The following is a 25,388-nucleotide window of genomic DNA, read 5'->3' as shown; positions in this document are numbered from 1 at the left end:
AGTTAAATATGAGCCAACAGTGTGCAGCGACAGCCAAAAAAGGAAATGCAATCCTAAATTGCATTAACAGAGGGATTCAATCAAGATCAAGTGAGGTACTAATTTCACTCTATCAAGCCTTAGTAAGACCACACCTAGAATACTGCACCCAGTTTTGGTCACCACACTATAAAAAAAGATGTTGAGACTCTAGAACGAGTGCAAAGAAGAGCAACAAAGATGATTAGGAGACTAAACATATGAAGAACGGTTACAGGAAGTGGACATGGCTAGTCTAGTGAAGAGAAGGACCGGGGCGATAGCAATGTTCCAATATTTGAGAGGCTATCACAGAGAAGAGGAATTCAACCTGTTTTCCAAAGCACCTAAAGACCAGACAAGGAATAATGGGTGGAAACTGATCAGGGAGAGATTCAAACGAGAAATAAGGATAAATTTTCTGACAGTGAGAACAATCAACCAATCGAACTGCCTTCAGAGGTTGTGGGAGTTTCATCATTGGAGGCTTTCAAGAAGAGACTGCCATCTGTCAGAAATGGTGTAGGGTCTCCTGCTTGGGCAGGGGGTTGTACTAGATGACCCACAAGGTCTCTTCCAACTCTGTTAATTTGTTAATCTATTTATTTATTTTTCAATTTTAGTTAATCTCAATCAATTGACTTTCATTAGGCCACACTCAATAATTTTCAATAAAATATTTTCAATCAAAAATAAAATAATTAAATCAATAAAGACACATAACAATATCAAAAACAGATATTCATTATGTGTTCCTCAAGTTAGTGCAGGGCAGATCCTTTCTACTATCTTTGAGCTCTATCACCTTATACCAATAATATAATCCATCTGATTTCTGTGTAGTTCTGCTTCTACAGTTCATGTATTTAAGTATCATTTCAGTTGTTTGAAAACTGTGTTCGTGATAAAGAAATAATTGGATTGGTAGAAATTAGGATGTTGATCTCCTGCTTTATTTTGGTACCTAGTCCATGCAATCTAACTACTTTTTTCCTCCTTACTCTTTCCAACTTTAGTCTTTCCATTCTAGTCTCCAGCCATAAGTAGCACATCTGGCTTGCATGTTTTATCACATTCAAATGGAACTTGATCGTAACATTTATTAGAATTGTCTTCTTCAGTATCATTATGAACCCATAAACTTGGACAATTGTCCTATTAAAAAGGGGTCCACAAGGTCCAATTCATATTATTCCGTTGCCCATTGCATTGTACCCAAGCAGGTGCTTGCAATTCTCTTATTGCTCTTATGAAAGCAGTGGCATTCCTTGCTGCCAAAGGTGCCTTTTTGAAAGGCAACAGCAGTTTGTTTTTCCTTGAAAATATTTTGCTTCTCATACAAGAACCTTCTTCAGTTGAAGCTTCTTGGATGAGGTCAACAATAGACAGTCTAAGATTAAAATTTTGGGAGTTTGGGGGAGAAACCACAGAGTCAGGTAGTGCATTCCAGGCATTGACCACTCTGTTGCTGAAATCGTATTTTCTGCAATCGAGTTTGGAGCACTTTATCTTAAGTTTGTATCTATTGTGTGCTCGTGTATTGTTGTGGTTGAAGCTGAAGTAGTCATTGACAGGTAGGACATTGTAGCAGATAATTTGTACTACGCTTAGGTCAGACCGAAGGCAGCATAATTCTAAGTTGTCTAAACCCAAAATTTCAAGCGTGGTGGCATAAGGTATTCTGTTGCGAGTAGAAGAGTGAAGAACTCTTCTCATGAAATATTTCTGGACTCACTCAATTGTATTAATGTCCAATATGCAGTGCTAGTTCTTCATAGACAATAGAATCTCTTCTTTGTTTTTTAGGTCCTATGTGGAAAATAATATGGTTTTCTGACTGAAATTATCCCAGTTCAGTCCACTGAGATTTCTCTGATGCCTACGATGTCAATGTTTAGTCATCTTTTCATATGCTGAATTTACCTATGTTCATTTATTTATTTTATTTAGCTGTAAAGCACTCATCCATCTACCAGAAAGAATGTCTCACATTCCCAAGGACAACCCTGTCTTTACTATTTCAGTTTTTCTTTTTGTACCTGGTAACATCAATAATTATATGTCCTAAGAGCTTTAATCTATCAGCATCCTAAACACTATTAGTGCTCCGAAAGATCCTCAGCTCTTCTTCAGTAGCTTGATGAAGACCATCTGACCTGAGGGAACCATCATCTGGCACTATATCATCAATCACTTTATAATGCCTCTTCATGTGGTTTTCCTGGATTTACAGAATATATAATGTCTCTTCATGTGGTTTTCCTGGATATACAGTATATATAAAAAAAGGAGTGGTTTACTATTGTCTTTCTTCTACGGAGTATGAAATGAAGTTTCTCCCTCCCCACCCCAATGTCACTAAAATTAGTATCTTTTCCTGACATCTTCCTACATAGCAGTTGCCTGCTTGCTTTAGTGGAGCAGCTAAAATGTTCTCCATAACTTGGGTGACCTTTCTGAGGGTCACCAGTTCTCTTTGTTCATCCTTCCCAGAACCCCTCCTCTGCCATGATGTGGCAACTGAGCAGATTTGAGAGGGTTGACTGACTTTCGCTCTGCAAAATGAAAAGGATGATGACCTTGTAAGGAAAGTGGAAAATGAATTATTATTCCAAAGTAATTGACCTTAGCTGGGAAACCAACTCTTGTCTAGATTAGCACTTTACAAGAAGAATGGATCGGGCTGATCAGCCAGCTGTTTTTATGGAAGTAGATTTGATTTCGAAAGGCCATAATACTATTGATCTTGATGGTTGCATAGGTATTTGTCATTTCTAGGTTCATTTGAAAGCAATGTTATAACAGTTCTTTTTAAAACTGAATTTACAGGGTGATATTTCTCACAAAGCACATCTCTTGACTCCTAGGACTTATTCAAACTGACCTTTCCATTTCTTAATGGCTCTGTTTTCAGAGTCAGAATAGGAGAAGATATCTTTTAATGTCCAAGCCTAAGACCAAACTCTAATGTTTTGTGCATGATCACAACATAATCTCAAAAGGGGATACTCTATAACAAGAAATTAAAAGACGCTTGCTCCTGGGGAGGAAAGCTATGGCAAATCTAGACAGCATACGAAAAAGCAGAGACATCACCCTGCCAACAAAAATGTGTATAATCAAGGCTATGGTTTTCCCAGTTGCAATTTATGGCTATGAAAGTTGGACCATAAGAAAAACTGAGTGCCAAAGAATTGAGGCCTTTTAACTATGGTGCTGGAGAAGACTCCTGTTAGTTCCTTGGACCGCAAGATGATCAAACTGGTCAGTCCTAGAGGAGATCAACCCTGACTGCTCTTTAGAAGACCAGATCTTGAAGATGAAATTCAAATATTTTGGCCACCTAATGAGAAGGAAGGACTCACTGGACAAGAGCCTAATGCTGGGAAAGATTGAGGGCAAAAGAAGAAGGGGACGACAGAGAATGAGGTGGCTGGATGGAGTCACTGAAGCAATAGGCGTGAGCTTAAATGGACTCCAGAGGATGGTAGAGGACAGGAAGGCCTGGAGGAACATTGTCCATGGGGTTGTGATGGGCCGGACACGACTTTGCAACTAACAACAACAAGAAGAAATTATTATTCCAATACTCTGTATAAATTCAAATAAGTCTACACATTTGTTTATTTTTAAAAGGTTTGGAATATAATGAACACAGAGAGAGGGTGCAAGAGAGAGAATGAATAGCTATAGGTTAGTAAATACATTGGTATAATAAAGAGCAATTTGTTCTATGAATTATATGAAAAACATGGCTATAAGATCATCTTCATCATAATATTTTATTGATCACTGGTAAAACATATTAACGATGCACTGGCATAGTGAAGAATTTAGTTGGCTGATTATAACATAATTTTTATCTCCAATATTTATGTATCGTAGTGATTGACTGCGGTCATCCTGGCATTCCTCCAAATGCGATTCTTTCTGGAGAGAAATACACATTTGGATCTACTGTTCATTATTCTTGTTCAGGAAGGAGATCATTAATAGGCCAGGCATCCAGGACATGCCAATTAAATGGACACTGGAGTGGAACAATGCCTCATTGCTCAGGTACCACTTTTAAAGTATGTGAATGTGCTTTTGAAACCATCCAATACAGCTTTCTTTTTGGCTGCTCTTATTCCTTTTCAGGACTTCAAAACCAGACCGCATTTAAATCACAAACAGCTGTAATCAAAGATAAGTTTCACATTAGGTCCCCTCATTCACATATAGACTCGTAAATCTAGAAGGGAAGGGGTAGATTTCAAATAAAATTTAATCTAAAAGGGAAATAGTAAATAAAATAGGAAGATTGAAAAGTAGATACTGAATTTGTATATTCTCTTCTTTTTGCATATTACTGGGAAGGATGTTACATTTCATATGAGTAATTTGTGCATTACTATTGTCTTACCCTTGATTTGCTTTTATCTAATTTAGAAAATAATTGCTGCATACCAACAGTGTTCATCCATGTAATATCTATTTCTGCTGAACTCATACAGGAATAGTTTCTGGAGAAGATTTTTCAAAACTATCTCTAATTCATGGCATATTAGAGAACTAAAATTCCATAAGGATATCAATACAGCTTTCAAATAAATAGAAATATATAGTAGTTTGATTAATAGTATAGATAGCAAGCAGAGCTGTGCTTTGTTGTATTGTTTAACATTGTAATCACATCAGAACCACAACACATAACTTGAAGGAGGCTGAATGTCTTAACATTTTTCCTTAAACAAATGTGTTGTGACAGTTTTAATTGTATAAATTATTGGTGTAAACTGATAGAAATCTCTGGCAAGCTCAATTGTATGCAGAACTTATAGTATTATCTATTAGCTACATCTTTAAAGTTAATGTTTTGTTGTTTAGATTCCCCAAAACTTTGGCTGTTTTGGTAAAGGCTTACTGGAGTTTAAATTCATAGAGCATCTATGTAGTGATTTGTGAGTGTGCCTGTGTATGTGTGTTGTTTACCTTGTGTTTGGTAGATTTATCAGAAAGTTGCAGAGGTGGATATTTGAGCTTTAAACAAATGCATCTGTTAATGTTAAACAGATAACTGAATAATAACCGAGTTGGACTGTAGATAAACAAAAAACTGTATTAAACAGCATATTCAGACAAGTCAAGGACTTGTGTATACCTATATAAACAAGAAGCACAAATCAGTTTCTGTGCATTAACTCCCACATGGAAGTTATGATTTGTAATCCTGAGGAGGTACATCTTCTATAAGGTAGCAGGTTTAATAATTGTCTTGTGGCAAAACTAATGTGCATTCAAGAATTCCTAACATGCTTTGTTATTATATCCTATTCTTTAATCACACAACAATAGGAGAGACACTATTTCTATATAATCTAATAATATTAGAAGGATTGCCTATATATGATTATTTGCTAAAGGGCATATAAATGTGTAGATGGAATCTTTTCTCATATTCCAGATATATCTAGAAATGTAGGAATATATTTCACCTTATTTTACAATGCTTGTAATAACCTACAAGCTTGAAATTCCAGAAAGTTCTACAACTATTTTTCTTGTAATGTGTATCACATTTTACTCTTGGTAAGATGCATTTTTATTACAATAACTTGGACACTGATTTTTGCCTCAGTGTAATTTACCCTGAAGATAATTTGATTCTAAACTACAAAAAGCCACTGACTTCAGTTATAACTCATATTCTACATTGAGCTGGACAGCTTCTTTAAAAAAATACCATGGAAATAAAGCACTGGTTTTGTTTTATTTTGTTTTGTTTGTTGTTTTTTTAAATCGAGAACATTAAATAAGGGACTTGAAATTTCTGTGGTCTCAACTGAGTATTGTATGTTCCAAATTGAGAAAGTCAGTGTACAATTAACAAGTCTGGAATGTACACCCATTTTTTTTGTAGCCTACTTTTATTTCTGTACTGATTATAAATTGATTCCTCTTGTTTCAGGTTCCTATAGCATACAATGTAACCCTAAGTATTCTACCCCAAATGATATTTTTCTTCCAGGTGACACAACAGGGACCTGTGGGGATCCAGGAATCCCAGGCCATGGTTCTAGAGAACAAAGTAATTTTAGAACTAAAAGTGTTGTACAGTTCTCTTGTGAGCTTGGTTACATCCTTCATGGATCAGAGGAAAGAACTTGTTTAGCAAATGGAAGTTGGACAGGAAGGCAACCTGAATGTAAAGGTAAATTATTTTCATAACTATAATGGTGTATTGGTTTTAAAATCACTACATGTCTTTATAAAAGAAAGAGTTATAATAAAGTCATCATTTATCTGAAATCTATTAGCTGCTTAACCCTCATGACCCTAATACAGTCAGGTATAGTTTTGAAGAAAGGAAAGAATGAATGAATGAATGAATGAATGAATGAAGGAAGGAAGGAAGGAAGGAAGGAAGGAAGGAAGGAAGGAAGGAACACGCATACATATATACACATACATATGCATACATATATGCATACATATATACAAATCCTAGGATATAGTTTTGATGACCTAAAGTTATATATCTAATCTCTATCTCTATCTCTATCTCTATCTCTATCTCTATCTCTATCTATCTATCTATCTATCTATCTATCTATCTATCTATCTATCTATCTATCTCTATCCTGAGGAAACCAAATCCTAGGCTACTTCCAACAGTTTCAGTCCATAATAGGACAACTCACCACAGCCATGTGAGTGGTCACACCACATGATCACATGGTTACGGCCAATTGGCCACAGGACAACTCACCGCAGGACAATTCAACATGACATAACTCAAGAGAGGGACAAGTTCATTTGGAGCAGGCCTTGTCTTGCTTTTAAGTTTGAACCTTCTCAGGTTAGAATTCCTTGAGACTGGGGAGAGATGCAATTCTACTTGTCCCTCTCTTGAGTTATCCTGTGTTGAATTGTCCCATGGCAAGTTGTCCTGTGGCAAGTTGGCCACGGCGAGTTGTTCTACACCTCTTTCAGTCATTTGTATTCACTGACCTATCTGTCCTATATCCTACTGATGGGCATTTGGGGGAAGAAAAGGAAATCAGATGATGAAAGGGGCATCATTAGGCACCCTTCAGTGTTTGCATGAAATATCATAATTCAAGTGCAGAAGGACAGGGTTTATTTGGTGATGTCGTTCTGCACATTTTGTCTTTTTGGTTTCATGAAGTTAAGTAGGAACTCCTGCTTACTTAATGCAGCCTAGGCAAGCCAAAAGGTTGGACACCCATGACTTAAAGCATTGCAAGCAGTTGTACCCATGTGTTTTCCATGGAACGTAGCTGTAGTGAAATTTATTCTGAAGTAAATTAAAAATCCTACCTTACTTTTTGAATATGGTCACAACTCTGTGAAATCCTTGTGCTCTCTGAGCTAAGTTCTAAGCTCTGCTACACAGTATACAGGAAAAGGTAAAGAACAGGAGAAGTGGCCTTCTAATAAAGCATATTATTTGTTTTCCTAATATAGAGTTGTCTGTCATGACGAGCAGGGAGATATACTTCTCAGAGAGATGTTAAAAACTGAATTTGAATATGTCTATACACAAATTATATTCTCTTTCCTAGAGGTAGAACCCAATTCAGAGTTAAAATTGTCAGGAATACTAAGGTTTTTTTTAAAAAAAAAAATTAATCACAATCACAATAAAATGAATTCCTCCAGTCCATGACACAGCACAAAGTATGCTAATATTAGATTTTTCTACTTCAGAAGCCATTCTGCCATAGTGAAAAAGTTGGTATTCAGCATTGTCCTTATAGTTTCAGTGTAGGACAATGACCATCATTCCATTTTTTTCCCAATTTTTTTGTTTACCAACTGGGAAATAAACTCCTTTCATTGATATATTTGAAGTTATATGTTTTTCAATATACATATATTTGATTGCTGTTTTATATAATTTATGCAAAGCATTTTATGCTTTCTTTCTTTATTCAACTTTCTGTGCTGTAGTACACTTTTTTTATTAAGATATAGCTAGCACTTGCATACTTTTTTTGGTAACTATCTTTCCTAGAATGATGCTGTTTTTTATCTGTATTTTCTTTTCCACAATTTTTCCATAAGATTCTCTTCGAGACTATTGTCATTGTCTTGGCTCTTCTCTTAAAATCAGCACATTTTATGCAAACTAAAATTCATGTGTGATTGACATTGATAGCATCTGGCATCCTTGTATTCGCTGTGGGAATATCATTTGTTCCAAAGAATTTGAACAGTAATTAGTGTTTGATGGGATACAAACATCTGAGTACAACAAAACAACTTGGTTCTAGCATTTTTAGTAACATTTGAGCACTCCACCAGCAGAAATAATCATGCACCTTACGGGTATGCAGGGCCTAATACAGATTTGTTTATTTTACATAAATTTGTGTATTAAATAGCTGTGTAGTGCTTGCAAAAACTAGCTAGATTTATAAATATGGTTAGTGATAAGAGCTTTCACTTTTCACAAAATCAATCATTAATGGTGTATATTTAAATTACAGTTCAATTTTATATTAACTAGAAGTCGGGGACCTATAATGAGCTACAGTGATTTCAAAATGATAAATGCAACATGACTTCACTACGCAAATGATACAATTATTTCTTTGTATCAGGATGTCTGAGGCAGATGTAGATATTTCATTCATATGATGAGAAGTTTACACACATACATATATACATACAGACATATATACCACATTTTTCGGAGTATAAGACACTTTTTTCCCCTAAAAGAAGATGAAAATTTGAGTGTGTCTTATATTCCGAATGTAGCCCTGCCCACCTGCTGGCCCCCACCCTTTGACCTCTGCCTCCCACAATTTACCTCCTTGCAGCAAACAGCAAACAGCCCGTTTCAGCTTCAGCACAGCCTGATTAGCACAAGTAGTTGATTGTCAGTTGGATCGGCCTCCTGACCCTCAGCTGTTTCAGGCTGCAGGGATTGCTATTGCCTATTGCCGGCAGGCCTCCGCTCTTTGCTGCAAGGAGGCAAATTGCTGGGAGGCAGATTTTTTTCCTTTTGTGCTAATCAGGCTGTGCTGAAAATGAAAATGAAAATGAAACAGGCTGTTTGCTGTTTGCTGCAACAAAGCAAATTGCTGGGAGGCAGAGGCAGATATTTTTTTTCTTGTTTCCCTCCCCAAAAAAGGTAGGTATGTCTTATAGTCTGGAGCGACTTACACTCCAAAAAATATGGTATGTGTCAAAATTGGCCTGAAAATACTGAATTACAACACACACAAAAAGGAAATACATAAAAGATTTGTGAATTTTGAAACTGGACTATTCAATCTGGAATTTTTCTTAAAATAAAATAATTTTATGAATCAAGCCATAGATAAGAGAGTGAGAGGTGTTATTAGAGAGTTGTTATTAGAGAGTCTAAATGTTTACCAAAGTTGAATTGTATGAGTGGGTTTGTTAAAGTAAAAAAAAAAAAAAAACACAACACGATTATTTATGTTAAAAAAAAGATTTTCAGTAGGTAGCCATTAGTACTCTAGTGTACGATAAAAATGTACATGGCTTTGGGCCCTGTAGCTGTAGTACTGAATAATTTATTTACTTTTCAGAATGCTCATTTTCCTCCTCAGAAGCAGTAAATGATCAGAAAAAAGTGATAACATTTGATATAAAAAATTAAGCTGATAAAAACAAACCGTTTCGTCTTTTCAACAGTAGATAAAAGCTGAGAATATTTTCATGGAAAGCCACAAATTTTGAGCTATAGTTCAGCATTTCAATTCAAGCTGTGTAGAAATTTATATGGAGGAATATTTATGGTATTCCGAAAACTGCAGCCCTATTTCAATCAAGAAAAAATTAAAGAAAGGCTCCATTTCAGCTGAATGTAATGTATGAAAATTTGGGACGAAAACTCAAGGCATTTGGGCAAGATTTATACCACTGAAAAGGAAGGATTTTTATCTCCTTCATGTAAACTACTTTTTAATGAGTAGATTGGATTGTTAGTTGCAACTTCAATTATTTAAGCTATTAAGTAATTGTTCTCTGTGTTTGTTTTCCTTCCCAATTCTGGCATTTTCACACTGACTGTTCAAGCTGTTCAGTGTGGTAACCCTGGAACAACAGCTAATGGGAAAGTGTTTCAAATTGATGGCACAACATTCTCTAGTTCTGTGATTTATTCCTGCATGGAAGGCTATATTCTGTCTGGACCTTCTGTACGGCAATGCACTGCCAATGGGACGTGGTCTGGTTCCTTGCCAAATTGTACAAGCAAGTATCCATTGTTCCTACTATTATTGCAATCTTTAGGACACCACTTACAGCTTCTATATTTGGGAAAAGTCAGATTGGGGAGACAGAGCAGGATAGTACCAGAATCATCCCTGTTGCAGATTTAGCTTCCCCCCACCCCCCAGGATCAGGTTTCCAGAGCTTGACCATTCAAGATTGTTCCATACAAACCAGTAATGTTGTCATAGCTTCTCTACACAGAGAAGGCAGAGACAGCTTGGAAACTTGATGCATCCATCAAACTCCTCTTGTGTAACTTATGATGTATCTCCAGTGTTCCTTGCCCTTTGTCCCTACTTTCCTCTGTTTTTCATCTTTACCCACTTGATTACCATTTTGGAAGGGAAGAGTGGTCCTCTCTGTCATTGGTCTGCTAGTGTTAATAGTGCTGCTGAAGCTCTGAGATTTTCAGCACTCAATATAATGGCTGACCTGAGTGAGTAATGACAACAAAGATGGATGAAAATTTACGGTGGCAGATATAAGTATCATGCAGTCATTGAAAGTCAAGTTGATGGCACATAATCAATAAGTTTCATGGCAAAAATGGAAAGAATATTACTGCCCTCTTACTGTAATGATGTATTATGTCTTATGTGTGGGTGGAATATTTGTAATGAAAGGAACTGTACTTTCGTATTAATGTACAACTGTGTGTAGATATGCCTAAGCAATTCCTGGCCCTGGATGCTTCACACCACATATGCTCATTTGGGCCAAAAAGTATACTCATCTCTGGGTCTACCAGATTCAGATTTCCTAGAACCATTAGACAAGACTGCTTTATCCCCTTTCACAATGAGTTCTTTTTGGGTTGGGAGATAAAATATTTGTGTCCTTACATATTATGTCAAACTCTAAAGTATTGTCTCCTGAAGCTGTTCAGGCAATCTCTAAAGCAGACAACTTGCACAAATTTCTGCCCTTTGCTAAATAGAATTGTCTTCTCTTTTCAAGTCAGCATAGTAGGTGGGATGCTGAGAGAAAAAGAAGAAGGTCCCATTTTATTGTCCCACCATCTTGATACAGAAGATGGTGGGCAGGTAAGAAAGAACCTTTTTGGTAGCAGCTGTTGGGAAACTGCCAGCTAGGCTGGAAAAGGCGGTGAGAGTCAAGCATGGGCTTACTTTAGAGTCCTTGCATAGCCCCAAGAGGGATAAGCTTGAACTCCCCTTCCAGCCTAGCTGTCAGTCTTCCAATGGCAGCAATTTGCCATTGTGAATCAGTATTCAGAATGCTGCCATTTTATTATAAGACTATCTTGTCTTAATTCAAGCTTCACAAAGTTAAAAAAGTGGAAATGAAACCTGGAGTCTTAACAAATGGGTTCTGTAATTAGTAACAAATGCCACCTAATGTGACAAACTCAGCTTGCTTATAAAAGCTGCTATACAAAGGAAGTTGCCATAGATATCACATTATACAATTATCCTAGATTGTTCACCTTTTAAAATGGAAACACCCTTTGTCATATTATTACATTTTCATTTTTCCCCCCTTCATAGTAATCAGTTGTGGAGATCCAGGAATACCAGCCAATGGATTGAGATATGGGGATGATTATGTAGTTGGACAAAATGTTACTTTTATGTGTCAACCTGGGTACACAATGGAAGCCAACAGTTCCAAAATTCGTACTTGTACTAGTAATGCCACATGGAGTGGAATGCTGGCAACTTGTAAAGGTACTGCTTTGAATCTGAATAGATGGATGGATGGATGGATGGATGGATGGATGGATGGGTGGGTGGATGGATGGGTGGATGGAGAGAGGTACAGAAACAGAGAGGGGGGAGGGAGGGGAGAGAGAGAGAGAAGGTAATGGTATTAGCAAATGACCTTGGAAGGCAAAGGAAGAGCCACAACTAGGTGAGCAGTTAGTTAAGAGGCAATTTAGCTGCCATGTGACTATGGTAAATGTCTCATAAGGGACTCTCCCTAATTTCTTGGGCTGTAAAGGTCATGGGGATGAAATGTAGTTTAAGACACACATGGTTGATGTTGGCTTTGTAAAGTTGTTCAGGCAGAACGCACACCCAGGTGAACGAATTCCACTTTATTCTAAGATTACGTTAACAGAATTTTGTAAGTTTCAAAGTGCATTTCTCCTTCCATCTACATTCTTTCTGTGGCTAAACTGCCTCTTATCCAACCAGTCCCCTGGCTGTGCCTCTTCCCTGGGTTTTCCAAGGTGATTCCGACACACCATTATAGAGAGATATGTGTTTACAGAAGTACCTCAGTACTCAACTGGTTCAAAACTCATCAAATTTAGTATTTGACGCAATTTGATTGAAAAATGTTGTCCTGGTATTCATCTTAGTTTGGTACTTGACATTGTGCAAAAGGAAGTGGGGGTCAGCCACAGAGGGTGGACAGAAAGTCGGCCATGCTGGGAAGGTCGCTACAAAAGGAAGTGGGGGACAGCCACAGAGGGCAGACAGGAAGTCGGCCATGCTGGGAAGATCTCTCACATAGGAAAAGGGACAGATAAAAAATCCTTCCCAGCTGAAACAAAGAGGCAAGTGGTAAGGTACATGATTTGTTTGGTACTCATCCATTTTAGTACTCATGTGCCTCCCGGAACCAATTAAGGATGAGTACTGAGATACCACTGTATTACAACTGTTGAATATGATAATGCTGGATGTGGACTTGATTTGGCTTCAAAATGATTCCCTGATGAAAATCATGCACTGATGGAACAGAATAACAAGTAAATACATATAGGTAGAAACCAGATTTAGAATGGTTCCTTCAATCTTATTTCTTGAACAGTCAGAATTATATCAAATTGCATCCCTCCCAATATCTATAGTATGTCCTTCATAATTCAAATAGTGTTCTGTGGAGTGACATGAGGATATGCCATTTCAGATGAGATTATAAAATAGGAAATGCATTTCTATTAACTTTTTATATCTTAACCTGTCTTAGTATCCAAATTGTGATGATTTGTTTTTTTAACTACTGGGTTATGTATCTCAAAATAAAGAACTAAAGAAATGGTCCTTCCCAACTTTCTTTTTTCTTATATATGTGACTGCATAATTGTCAGTCAAAGTGCCCATCGAAATGGCAAAAGGCTGTGAAAATAAACAATACTTAAATGATTTGCGCAGTAAAGCAAAAAAAAAAAATCTAAACAATACAGCAACCCTTTTTTTTAAAAAAAAAAGTTGAATTAGCACATATGGTTATCGTAGTCAGTATAGACACAGGAGACATTTGCTGCAGCTGCTATGCTAATGACTCTAAATGTTGTTACAGCTGTTACCTGTCCAACTCCACCCCAGATTTCTAATGGAAAACAGGAAGGAATAAATTTTGATTGGGGATTTAGCATTAGTTATGTCTGCTCACCTGGCTATGAATTATCATTTCCTGCTGTTTTGACTTGTGTTGGGAACGGAACATGGAGTGGTGAAGTCCCACAGTGCTTACGTGAGTATTTATTTTTTTAATATTTGCATTCCAGGCTGATAGTTGTTTCCATGCAATCTTAAAAGAAAAACATAACAAAAGAAAAACTATCAATTTAGGTAAGAAATAGCTATAATGTTTCCTCTGCACACTCAATGAGGCACTGTGGCTCAGTGGCTTAAAAGATGCCACAGAAGGTCGATGCACTGGGTAGTTTGAATCCTACATTGTGCGACAAAGTGCGATCCCATCATTTGCCTCATCTCCTGCCAACCTAATATTCAAAAGCATGCTATATGCAAGTAGATAAATAGGTACCACTTTGGTGGGAAGGTAACAGTACGTCAAATTTCACTGGACACCCTGCTGTGGCATGATATAATACTGGCCACATGATCATAGAAATTACTGTGGACAGCATTGGCATAAAGAAATGGAGATGAGCATTGCTCCTCAAAGTCTGCTACAAAAAGTGAAATAAAACCCCCATTTATCTTTACCACATACACAAATCCAACAAAGCTGCAATGTCCTTTAATATCCATTACAAAACAAGGGACAAATTGCAGTGACCACACAGGTGCTTGTGAGCTCTTTCATCTTTGCTTTGTGGTCCTTCTTTCCTTAAAGATCTTAACTCCAATTAAACAGTTTAATCAGTCAGTTGTCAGCTGCAGCGACAACTAACCAGTTCTGGTTGTTTCTTTGTTTATTTTATTCCTTCAAGTGTGTATTGACTTCTGGCAATTACTTGGAGAAGAGCCTGCAGTTTTCTTGGCAAGATTTTGCACTGGCTTGCCATTGCCTTATTCCCAGGATTAAGGGAGAATGACTGGCTCAAAGTTATTCAGCTGGTTTCATGCCTAAGGCAAGAACTAAAATTCATGGTATCCTAATATTTAGCCTTGTGTCTTGACCATTACACCAAATTGACTCTTGTCTGTTTTAAAGCTGATAAGCAAAAAAACTAATGAAAAACAGAAGTCTTATTAGCATTAATTAATCAATCAGTGATGCTTTAGGGAGGTTTAATTATAGTCATAGCCAGGATGAGAAAGGTGATGATAGATTGCAGTGAAATTCTCTGTGCACTGAAGACCCTGTTGTTCCGCCAGGCTGGACTATCGACATGATAATTTTAAATTGGGGTATTTTAAATTTCTGGGGTTTTAAATGGAGCCAAATTTATTTAATAATTTTAAATTTTAAATTGATGTTTGTCTTGTGTTTTTAAATAGGCTGTACACCACCCTGAGTCCTTTGGGAGAAGGGCGGTATAGAAATAAAATAATAATAATAATAATAATAATAATAATAATAATAATAATAATAATAATAATAATAATAATTGTTATTGTTATTATTGTTATTATTGTTATTATTATTAAATGAGGAAGTATGGAGGGAAAGCCCCAATTTTCATGGATAATATAATCAAAAGGTGAATTTTGTAGTGACTGCTGTTAACTACTGAAACATTTCCTTGATATGCTGTCGCACCCCTATTTTCCTGAATGTTCAACACGGCATCATATTTGAAATTGCAGGTAGTCCTTGACTTATAACACTTCATTTAGTGACCATTCTAAGTTACAACGGCACTGAAAAAAGAGACTTATGACCATTTTTCACACTTACAACCTTTGTAGCATTCTCAGGATCATGAACCATCACTCATATCCCTAGTTGTTTGTGAAATTGTAGAGGAAGGAATACTTTGCCTCATACAATATTTGAAATACCTAAAGCAAGTTTGTCAAACTTGACAAAAATGTCAACAAGGGCTAGTCTAAACATGGATGTTTTAACCAGGCAAAAACCTGGACATTTTTATGGTGGCTGACATTTGTAATGGCTAAGTCTGTCAGGAATACCGAAGAAACTCCAGCCTGTTTCTCTGACAATTGGACTTCTGTTCCAGTATTATATTAAATTACCGATTTATGCAGAAGGTTTTATTAGCATAAAATTGGTGACACTGATGGATTTTGCATAGCTGCAGATTTCATTACAATAACAAATGTATGCTCACTTTTTACAGAACATTTTGTGAATATTTCTTTCTTTTTGCTGTTGGAAAAAAAGTATTAAATTTTTAACAGAATAAATTAAATGGGCTGGATTATCAAAGAGAAGAGGAATGGTGCTTTTCGTTTCACAGTAAAGAAAAAAAACCTTCACAAATAAAAATTGAATAAAACTGTAATATTTTACATTCAAAATTTCAGTGATACTATTTAATATAGAAATGCTGCATTTTGTTTAATGGATTAAAACCCATTTATTTTACTCAACAGATTCGCAAATCTTGATCATTTTCTTAAGTCTTGTAATCTTTTTCAATCGCTACAAAATCTTCCTGTTTGATATGATTTGTGATGGCAAGAAGATTAGATCTTTTCAGGGTTTAAAGCTCTTTCGTGTTTTAGTTATTAAAATAATAAGTGTTTATACAATATGTTAGTGAGTGGAGGTCATATTTCATTCTACCTAGTTGATTTTTTATAGCTGGAATTGCAAGCAAAATGTGCTTATGGTGGCTGAATAACAGAAGAAGCCATGATATCATTAATTAACAGAGCAGAAGGAAAAGCTCTGTTTGACCAGATAAAGGAAGGGGAGAACATTGAAGTATGAAAACTATAAGATGGAGGAAGCAGAAAACATGACCTCTGAATTCATTTCTCAAGCTGTCCAAAACATTTCTCTTACACTTGATCAAATATAAAGCTTTTTCAGTCTGTATTTTCACAAACATGCCCATTACGAAAGACTACAAGAGTAACATGAGGACTTTGCTAATCACTCATGGCTTGATCACCTAATGGCTTGACTACTGCAATGCGCTGTATATGGGGCTGCCCTTGAAGACAGCATGGAAGCTTCAATTGGTTCAGAATGCAGTGACACAGGCAATGGTGGCCCTGCCTCAGTGTGCCCATGTAACACCTCTGCTTCATGATCTGTATTGGTTTCCAGTGTGCTTCCAGGTGCAATTCAAAATACTGGTCATTACCTATAAAGCTCTTCATAGCATAGGCCTTATTATTTGAGGGTTCCTTCAACTAAACAACAGTAGGTTGGGTCTGTTGGAATCTCAGACAGGACTATAGAAAAGTTGGCTTCCGGAATCATGATAGATCCTGGAAATCAACTTCTCTGTAGTTCTGCCCGAGATTCCAACAGCCCCAATCTACTAATACATCTAAGTATCCTGAGTTGGCCTATCATGGTTGAATCTCCCTTTTTCTTTTTCTTTTCTTTTTCTTTTCTTTTCCTATGTCCTGCCTAGGTTTGGTTTTTTTTTATCTCTGATCTTTTTTTGTGTTCTTTTGTTCTTTTCTTTTAAATGTTATTAACAGTTTGTAAACTTATGAGACTCACTGGGAGTCAGATGACATATAAATGGTTTGACGCAGTCAGCCAGATGTTCAGACTGGATTTGACATTTTTATCTACAATCGAGTCCTTCCCAAGGACCTGGGATAGGCAGATGTGGATACTTTATGGTGTTAGAGGCATCGTCACAGAATGTAAATAGCTACATGTAAAACTGCCTTTTGCGATTGACTGATGGCAAATTTGCCAATGCTTAATGTTCAAGCGGTGTTCCAGTTGCTTTGGGACTGCATCCAAGGCCACTATTATTATCAGTACTACCTTTGATTTCTTTTGTTAATAATAATTATTAATTAATATGTTTCAGTGGTCAAAGAATTCCTCATCCCATCATGTACTGCAATTTCTCTCCAAAACATGTCTTTGTTTGCTATAACATCTGGTATATGGGAGCAAGTATGAAATAGAAAAAGTTGAGAGAGAAAAATATTTATGCAATTCACAATTTTTTTAAAAAAATTTGATTTATATGCCGCCCTTCTCTGGAGACTCAGGGCGGCTTACAATGCGTTAAGCAATAGCCTTCATTCTTTTGTATATTTTATACAAAGTCAGCTTATTGCCCCCACAAACTGGGTCCTCATTTCACCTACCTTAGAAAGGATGGAAGGCTGAGTCAACCTTGAGCCTTGGAGAGATTTGAACCAGCAGAAATTGCAGGCAGCTGTGTTAATGACAGGGTGCACTAAACCACTGTACTATCAAGGCTCTTTCAATTGAAGGCATATGCCGTTGTATCGTCCTCTCCCCCTCTCCAGTTATCAACCCAAATCATTATTTTGGTCTTGGTCACAAGTAGGAAGATTTTAAATTGCAACTATAAAATCTGCCATTAGAGTCACATAGAAACAAGAATATTTTAGAATAGAGTTATTCTACTGTAATCTAATTATTAATAGGCTGTCTTTTTTAGGGGGATCTTGAAATGATGTAGATACTGGTCTCCACAGACTATGACTCCATTAGAAGAACTCTATGAAATAGGATGGGCTGAGAGAAATAGCAAGGGGCTCAAAGTCATCATCAATGCTCTGTGGCTTGTCAAACCCAAAGCCAATATCTTAACCACAATACCATATGGGCCTTAGGATACTCCTAAAATACTCTTGAGTCTCGTTCTCAATTTCATTCATGCCATATTCATTGAGAATGCCACTTCCCATTGTCAGTTGATTCGCCACCGTGAAAACAGAGCATTGGATATTTTCATAGGATATTTTATATTTCCCTTTTAATCTACTATGTATCAATGATTTTACAAGGGAACACATTTAAAGAGATAGATAGAATTGATTAGTGGTGCATATCAAAACCATGAACAAGATTGTCAGGCACATTTCAGATGAAACTCATATTGAGTTTTATTGGAAAAGGTCTTAACTAGCATATTCATAGATGCTTCCTACAGGTGACAGTTTCTGCAAGTGAAATAAAGCCACTTCGATCACCATCATATAAATGAACACTGGAACAGGTGGCTATGTAAATCAATGCATTAAATAAATGAATAGGCCAAATTTTGCTCTTATTTATATATAAAAGGTTCAACATTACTTACTGTTACTTGTTTTTAATGTTCTTTTACTGCAGTGAGATTTGTAGAGGTATTCTTTGGGAAAGGACATATTAATAAAACAAATAAATGTAATTTATCCTGAGATATTCTAATCAAATGTTACTATTTTACATTACTGCAATATCAGGACTAATATGCCTGAACTGGACTATGTCTTCAGCCAAGTTTCAGGCCTACCTTCTCAGTTTTATCATTCTCTGAGCAGAATAATTCTTTCTCATTGCTCAGTTGCTCTGGTCAAATCCAATACCATCTTCCCAGTTAATGTTAAGTGACATAAAACAGATGCCTGATTAATTTTCTTTTGTACTTACAGTTAGGATGTTGTCAGAAATAGCAAGGTGTAAGTATTGCTGACAAGGAAGACCCCATGACTTATTCTCTACTACAAAAGTAGCATTTTAGCAGCACAGTTTCCTGGGTCTGGGGCAGGGGTGAGGGATGGGGGAAGACTGATGTGAATTGCCATGATGTCTAGTTTCTATGGTTACATACTCAGACAGAATTGCTAAACATCCAGTAATAGAAAGTGGCTAGGAAAAGGCTGGAGAATATCAATGCATGATGTAATTCCTGCAAATATTCTCTTATTAAAGCAATAATCAAATAGCAAAAAAAAATAAAAAAAAATCTATGTGATATTTGTTTAAGAAATGTTTTAAATATATTCTTGAAATTCTCCATCCTGGTTAACACAGTTGACAATGGACGAAAATTTTTTTTGATCTTCTGCATATTAACTTTTGACATTTACACAGAAAAAGACAAGTAAGATTTAGACCATTCTGTCTTAAGAATATGATTTACATTCATACCTTCTGTAGGTACATGTGTACATACTGCAGTTCCACTTCTATTTTAGATCAGAATTTTTTATGATTATAAAAGGCTTCAAGCTTTCTGTTTTTCATCACATACAAGTCTATCCCTCTAAAAAGAAATGTCAGTATATTTTCCACATTTTTTTTTCTACAGCGAAATTTTGTGGTGATCCAGGAGTACCCGCTCAAGGCAAAAGGGAAGGCAAAAGCTTTATTTATCAGTCAGAAGTCTCCTTCAGTTGTAATCTTCCATTTGTGTTGGTTGGTTCCAGCACTCGAATATGTCAAGCAGATGGTACATGGAGTGGATCATCTCCCCGTTGTATAGGTATGGTGGCACTCTGGGTTCTAGAGTTTGGGATATACTTTATTTTTTTTAAAAAAACCTCAAGGTTCAAAGGTTAACTATCAAACTTCGAAGTCCATGTGTGAGTGCTTTCTATTGCCTTAGTATACTCCCTTACTATTCAATTACTATTCAATATTGCACTGTGCAGTAATGCTATTATATAACAATGTTTCCTTCTTAAAACACTATTCTGCCTTAATTCCTATCTCTGAAATCTCTTGTATCTTTTTTTCTTCTCTGGTACTTGGCAGCATGTAGAATAGCAATAGCACTTAGACTTATATACCACTTTACAGTACTTTACAGCTTTCTCTAAGCGGTTTAGAGAGTCAGCATATTGCCCCCAACAGTTTGGGTCCACATTTTACTCACCTCGGAAGGATGGAAGGCTGAGTCAACCTTGAGCCTGGTGAGATTTCAACTGCCAAATTGCAGGCAGCCGGCAGGCAGCAGAAGTAGCCTGCAGTGCTGCACTCTAACCACTGCATCACGGTGGCTCATACTTTCTACATTATACTTTCATATTTTAACTTTTCCTTAACATACTTCCATTTTTGCTGTGCCTTTTCTTGTTTGGACTATTTACTTTTTTTGAAAGAAAAACATCTCCCTCTTTAAAAAAAATGGCTGCTTTATTCTGTTTGCTGGTGGTTGCAGAGCTTCCAAAAACACGTCTCTTCTCACACCTGTTTCAAGGTTGAAGCATTATTGGCAATTCTGCCTTGCTAACACTGGGGACAAGGCCTAGATAGGAGCACAGGTGCCTGCATTTTTTCTAAGCAGCCTGCTCTTCCATAACTTATAACGGCATGTATAATTGCATCTTCAGTGCAAAATTGCAATCTTACCAAGGAAAAGGTTCTTTTTTTTTTTTAATGTATGAATCAATATTTATAAAATCAACATTTTATAATTTATAAATATAATATTTATAAAATCAATATTTTAACAATATCTTGTTAAAAATAAGAATGGTTTGCCTGGACAGAAAACTATGGAGAGACAGTGTTGTCTCTTTAGTATTGGATAGCTTTACTGGGACAATTTTCAGAACCAATAAATAAGCATAAGGTATGAAAGATAAGGACACAATGATCAAAGGGTAAAGCAATTGGGTTCACTTTTTTTTTTTTTGCAAAGTAGCATTGTAAACCTTGCATTAATACTTTATGAAATATGAGTTTCAATATTCAAAGTCATTGAAAGGATGACGTTTCTGAAAACTGTTTGGAAGCATTTGGGTATAAATGGACATACATTTTTTAAAAAATATTTTATTTCACAACCTTTTTTTTTTTTTTTTTGACAAAGAACCTACTAGGACAGCCTGTGAAAACCCTGGGGTTCCTCATCATGGATCGCAAAACAACACCTTTGGTTACCAGGTAGGAGTCCTAACTTTTATTGAATAAGGAAGAGAGATAACTTCCTTATCTCTCTTGACCAGGGGTGTCAAACTCGCAGCATCACAGCAGCATCACATGATGTATCAGGACTTTTTTCCCCTTTACTAAACATGGGCATGGCCAACACGTGATGCATCTGGCCCTCGTGCTGGGAGTTTGACAGCCCTGCTCTTGAGTATAACTCAAGCTTCAGTAACTATTGAATTTGATTGTATCCTTTCTATATCCAAATGCCATGTTTCCCCGAAAATAAGACCCTGTCTTATATTTTTTGAACCCCAAAATAAGCACTTGGCCTTATTTTTGGGGAGGTCTCATTATTTTGGGGCACAAGAAGCAAAATGGGGCTCCTCTTGCCATCTTACCTGATTTCCAGCTCTGCGTTTAAATATTTTCAGGGAGGGCTTATTTTCGGGGGGAGGCTTATTTTATCACATGAGCTCAAAAGCCCAATTGGGCTTATTATCAGGGGATGTCTTATTTTAGGGGAAACAGGATAGTCATTACCATTAATATCATCACTGAAAACCACTTAGACTAAAGTTGTACCCTGTTTCCCCTAAAATAAGACATCCCCTGATAATGAACCCAATCAAGTACATGCGCTAAAATAAGCCCCCTCCTGAAAATAAGCCCTACCCAAAAATATTTAAATGCATGAGCAGCCAGGCCCCGCCATTTCCTCTGGTTAGGGTTAGGGAGACAGAGCTGGAAATCAGGTAAGATGGCAAGAGGAGCCCCGTCTTGCTCCACGCACCCCCCAAAATAATAAGACCTCCTCGAAAATAAGGCTAAGCACTAATTTTGGGGTTCAACAAAATATAAGACAGGGTCTTATTTTGGGGAAAACATGGTATATTTACTATTTATTTTAATAAAGTTTAGTTAAAGGTTGAATTCTTAGCATACACAAATTCCAAGTACCTTAGTAAAATTTAACACACAGAGAGACACACATTATTATAATCATCATCATCATCATCATCATCATCATCATCATCATCATTATTATTATTATTATTATTATTATTATTATTATTATTATTATTGAATTTCTATACCGCCCTTCTCCCTGAGGACTCAGGGTGGTGTACAGCCAGAATTAAAAAACATGCAGGACAAATATTAAAAAACAATTAAAAGATATATAAATTTGGCCCAATTAAAACTCACTACCAATTAAAACATTTAAAACATTTAAAAACATTTAAAAATTTCTTCTTAAGCCAGCCCAGCTTGCTTGAAAAAATGGATTTTAAGGGCACGACGGAAGGCACTGAGGTCACATTGTGCCTATGTGTGTGTTTGTGTGTGTGTGTGTGTGTGTGTATACACATATATGTAATGTTAAACTACATAAATTAAATTATGTAACTGAGAAAAAAGTTGAAGTACAAAGGAGGAAAATTTATTCAATGGAAATCACTATCACCTGGATTTTTCATTTTAAATGAAATGAATTATTTGACGTTATTTCCTCACCCAGAATTAAATTCATAAACATCATCCTAGCTTTATTGGCTTTAAAAAGTGCTATCCTTTTACATTCAGTCTTTGATTATCTTTAATGAGATTTGTTTTCCAATCAACATTTTAACAGCATGTCCATGTGCTTGCTCCATTTCACCACAGTAGAAGTTTTACCCTAAAGGCAGCACTGACATTATTCCTGAATAAAAGGTCACATTTGCAACTTGAGGAGGGCAATAAGAAAATGAGAAGCATTGCCCTGAACAAAATATATGGTTTCTCTACTACCTGTCAGAGTTTTCTTCTTGCATAAGCATAAAATGAAGCAGTATTATAATTTTAAAGATGAGAATCTCTCAGGACGAGAAGAAGGGGGCAAAATCTCTGATCAAATTTTGAAGGTTGTTGTACTATAGTTAATACTAGTAAAATTACTATTTTTATCTATAACCATGCTAGGTTACTAGTTCTGTTTTTCAATCTGATCTGTGAGAAATAAATAAGATGGTACCAAATTGCAACCATTACATTTCATGTCTTCTCCAACATGCCTACTGCTTTGTTATATTATAAACCTTTCCAAAACAGCTGCGTTCATTTTGTAAAGGCAAAATAAAGGGCTTTTGCCAACTTCACCTGCAAGCTTTAGAAGGAGATTGTTTTCCTGAAATGAATTCTAAGATTTGAGATACATGTGTAGAAATGTTGCTGCTAACACATGAAAACTGTTTATAGAACCATTATTGGATAGCACAGAATGTATCTGAAATAATAGAAATTTATTTAGAAAATCTGTCACACATGTAAAGGATTAAACTCTACTCCTTTGTAGTTTCCTTTGTGGCATGTTCACATGAATATCAATTCAGCATTTATGTATGTATTAATTCTGAAAGGTTCCTAGGCACAATCTGAATTTAGAAATAAAAATAGATCCATTATATTTGTAGTAGCCTCTGAGTCAGTTTTATCATGCTTTATATGAACCTCGGTATGGAGATGAGGGGAACATTGAAAGCCACCCTTTTCTAGTGAATTTAATGTTCGCAAAAAGAATAATATTGATAGCACAGGGAAATGAGTTTGTGTAGCTATAAAAAATGCATTGTGAATAAAAATAAGTTTGAAGAACTCAAATAATATAGAAATTACCATTGCTGTAAATTTATTGCATGGAATTAATTCATGTTTAGCCCTAGTTGATCATTAAGTCCAAATGCCTCAAGAGTTCATTTTAATTTAGTTGCATTTTATTGTTGCAACTCATAGGTTGTAACATAAAATGGATTCACCCAGTGTGCAATAAAAGTAGTAAACTGTAATTAATAAACAAAAATTAAAATTACATAAAATCAAAAAACACAAGGACAAAATTTAATTGTATAATGGAGGTGGTATTTATAATTCTCAGCTGCCTGAAGAAGTCAATTTGTATCTGTGAGAGAAGTTTTGTCTTCTTGGCAATGACATCAGTGACATGAATGACGCATCACCAATATAAAGTGACTTATTGTATGAAAGGAGCTACTGACCCTTTATCATAGTCATTGCCATGATCCAGTTCATAACTGTTGTGTGTTTGCGTGTACCATTAGGAACCAGTTGATGCTTTTAAAATGTGTATGAGCTGGGCACATTGTAAATATAATGGTGGGATAAAAATTAAGATAGCGAAGATGATCCATTGGCCATTTTGTGCATTTCTTATGATAGACTCAACTTCTTTTCATCCTTATCATAAACTTTTACTGAATTTTCTTACTCTATGTAAAAGAGGAAGAAACAACAAAATGTCTATGAAAATAGGGAGAACAGTTTGATGCAATCCTAATAACAGATATCTACAAGTGATTAAGAAAAAGTTCGTTTCCCTCATCTTGTATCTAAGTTGTTCATAGATCTTTTAATTAATGTATTTGTTTATTTATTTATTTATTTTGTTTATTTAGTCAAACATGTACGAGATAACAGGTATAAGTATAAACATGGACATGAACATAGGAAATGAGTACAAATAATGGTAGGCACACTGGATACACACTAGATTAGTGTATGTGTGCAGAGAGGAATGTGTCTGCGATCTTTCTGTGTTGAGTTGATCACTAATCAAATTGATCTACTCTTAATCTTTCAATAGGTAGGCAATATTGTGCAGTTTCACTGTAGAAAAGGCTACCTGCTTCAAGGGTCTACAACTCGAACCTGCCTTCCTGATCTTACATGGAGTGGGATTCAACCCGAATGCATTGGTAAGTCAAGAAAAGAGAGAAGAATCAGATACGGAATGGAAAAATAATATTATTGTGATGCAAATTGAGACTCACATGCCTCAAATCAGTATCCAAACAAAAAATAAGAATAGTATCTTATTTATGCTGCCATTCTCCAAACAAATTAAATATTTACAGGTTTATATATGAGGAGACAGTTTACAGAAAATATGTGTTTTAATGGAAAAGAATAAAAAAGGACTAACTATATTAAGAAAACACCAACTTAAATAGTGATTTTGTGGTGTTTTTGTCTTCCTTAAAGGAAATGTTGGGGTCAGTTGTGATTGTCAGTCAAGAACTACCTGTACATACATACACCTCCCCCCCAAACATCTCTTTTCTTAAAGCACTGAAAAACATTTCATATTTCACCACCCTGCTCGCATCTCAAAGTTT

General features: G+C 36.0%; 1 protein-coding gene across 3 annotated transcripts in view; it reads left to right on the top strand.

The window, feature by feature from the left end:
- Positions 1-25,388, top strand: part of CSMD3 (CUB and Sushi multiple domains 3) — a 695,220-nt gene that overhangs the window by 627,927 nt on the left and 41,905 nt on the right. For all 3 annotated transcript variants that reach the window (XM_034422197.2, XM_034422198.2, XM_034422199.2), the window contains 8 exons: positions 3,904-4,077; positions 6,029-6,211; positions 10,078-10,254; positions 11,781-11,960; positions 13,546-13,719; positions 19,649-19,822; positions 21,155-21,228; positions 24,857-24,968. In XM_034422197.2, the coding sequence (XP_034278088.1) occupies positions 3,904-4,077; positions 6,029-6,211; positions 10,078-10,254; positions 11,781-11,960; positions 13,546-13,719; positions 19,649-19,822; positions 21,155-21,228; positions 24,857-24,968 (1,248 nt within the window). The remainder of the gene's footprint in view (positions 1-3,903; positions 4,078-6,028; positions 6,212-10,077; positions 10,255-11,780; positions 11,961-13,545; positions 13,720-19,648; positions 19,823-21,154; positions 21,229-24,856; positions 24,969-25,388) is intronic.

The sequence above is a fragment of the Pantherophis guttatus genome, chromosome 3 (assembly GCF_059756535.1).
Source record: "Pantherophis guttatus breed Tessera chromosome 3, ASM5975653v1, whole genome shotgun sequence".
NCBI classification, from domain to species: Eukaryota; Metazoa; Chordata; class Lepidosauria; order Squamata; family Colubridae; genus Pantherophis; species Pantherophis guttatus.
Note: the sequence above shows the minus strand (reverse complement) of the source record. Positions and strands in the feature narration are given on the sequence as shown.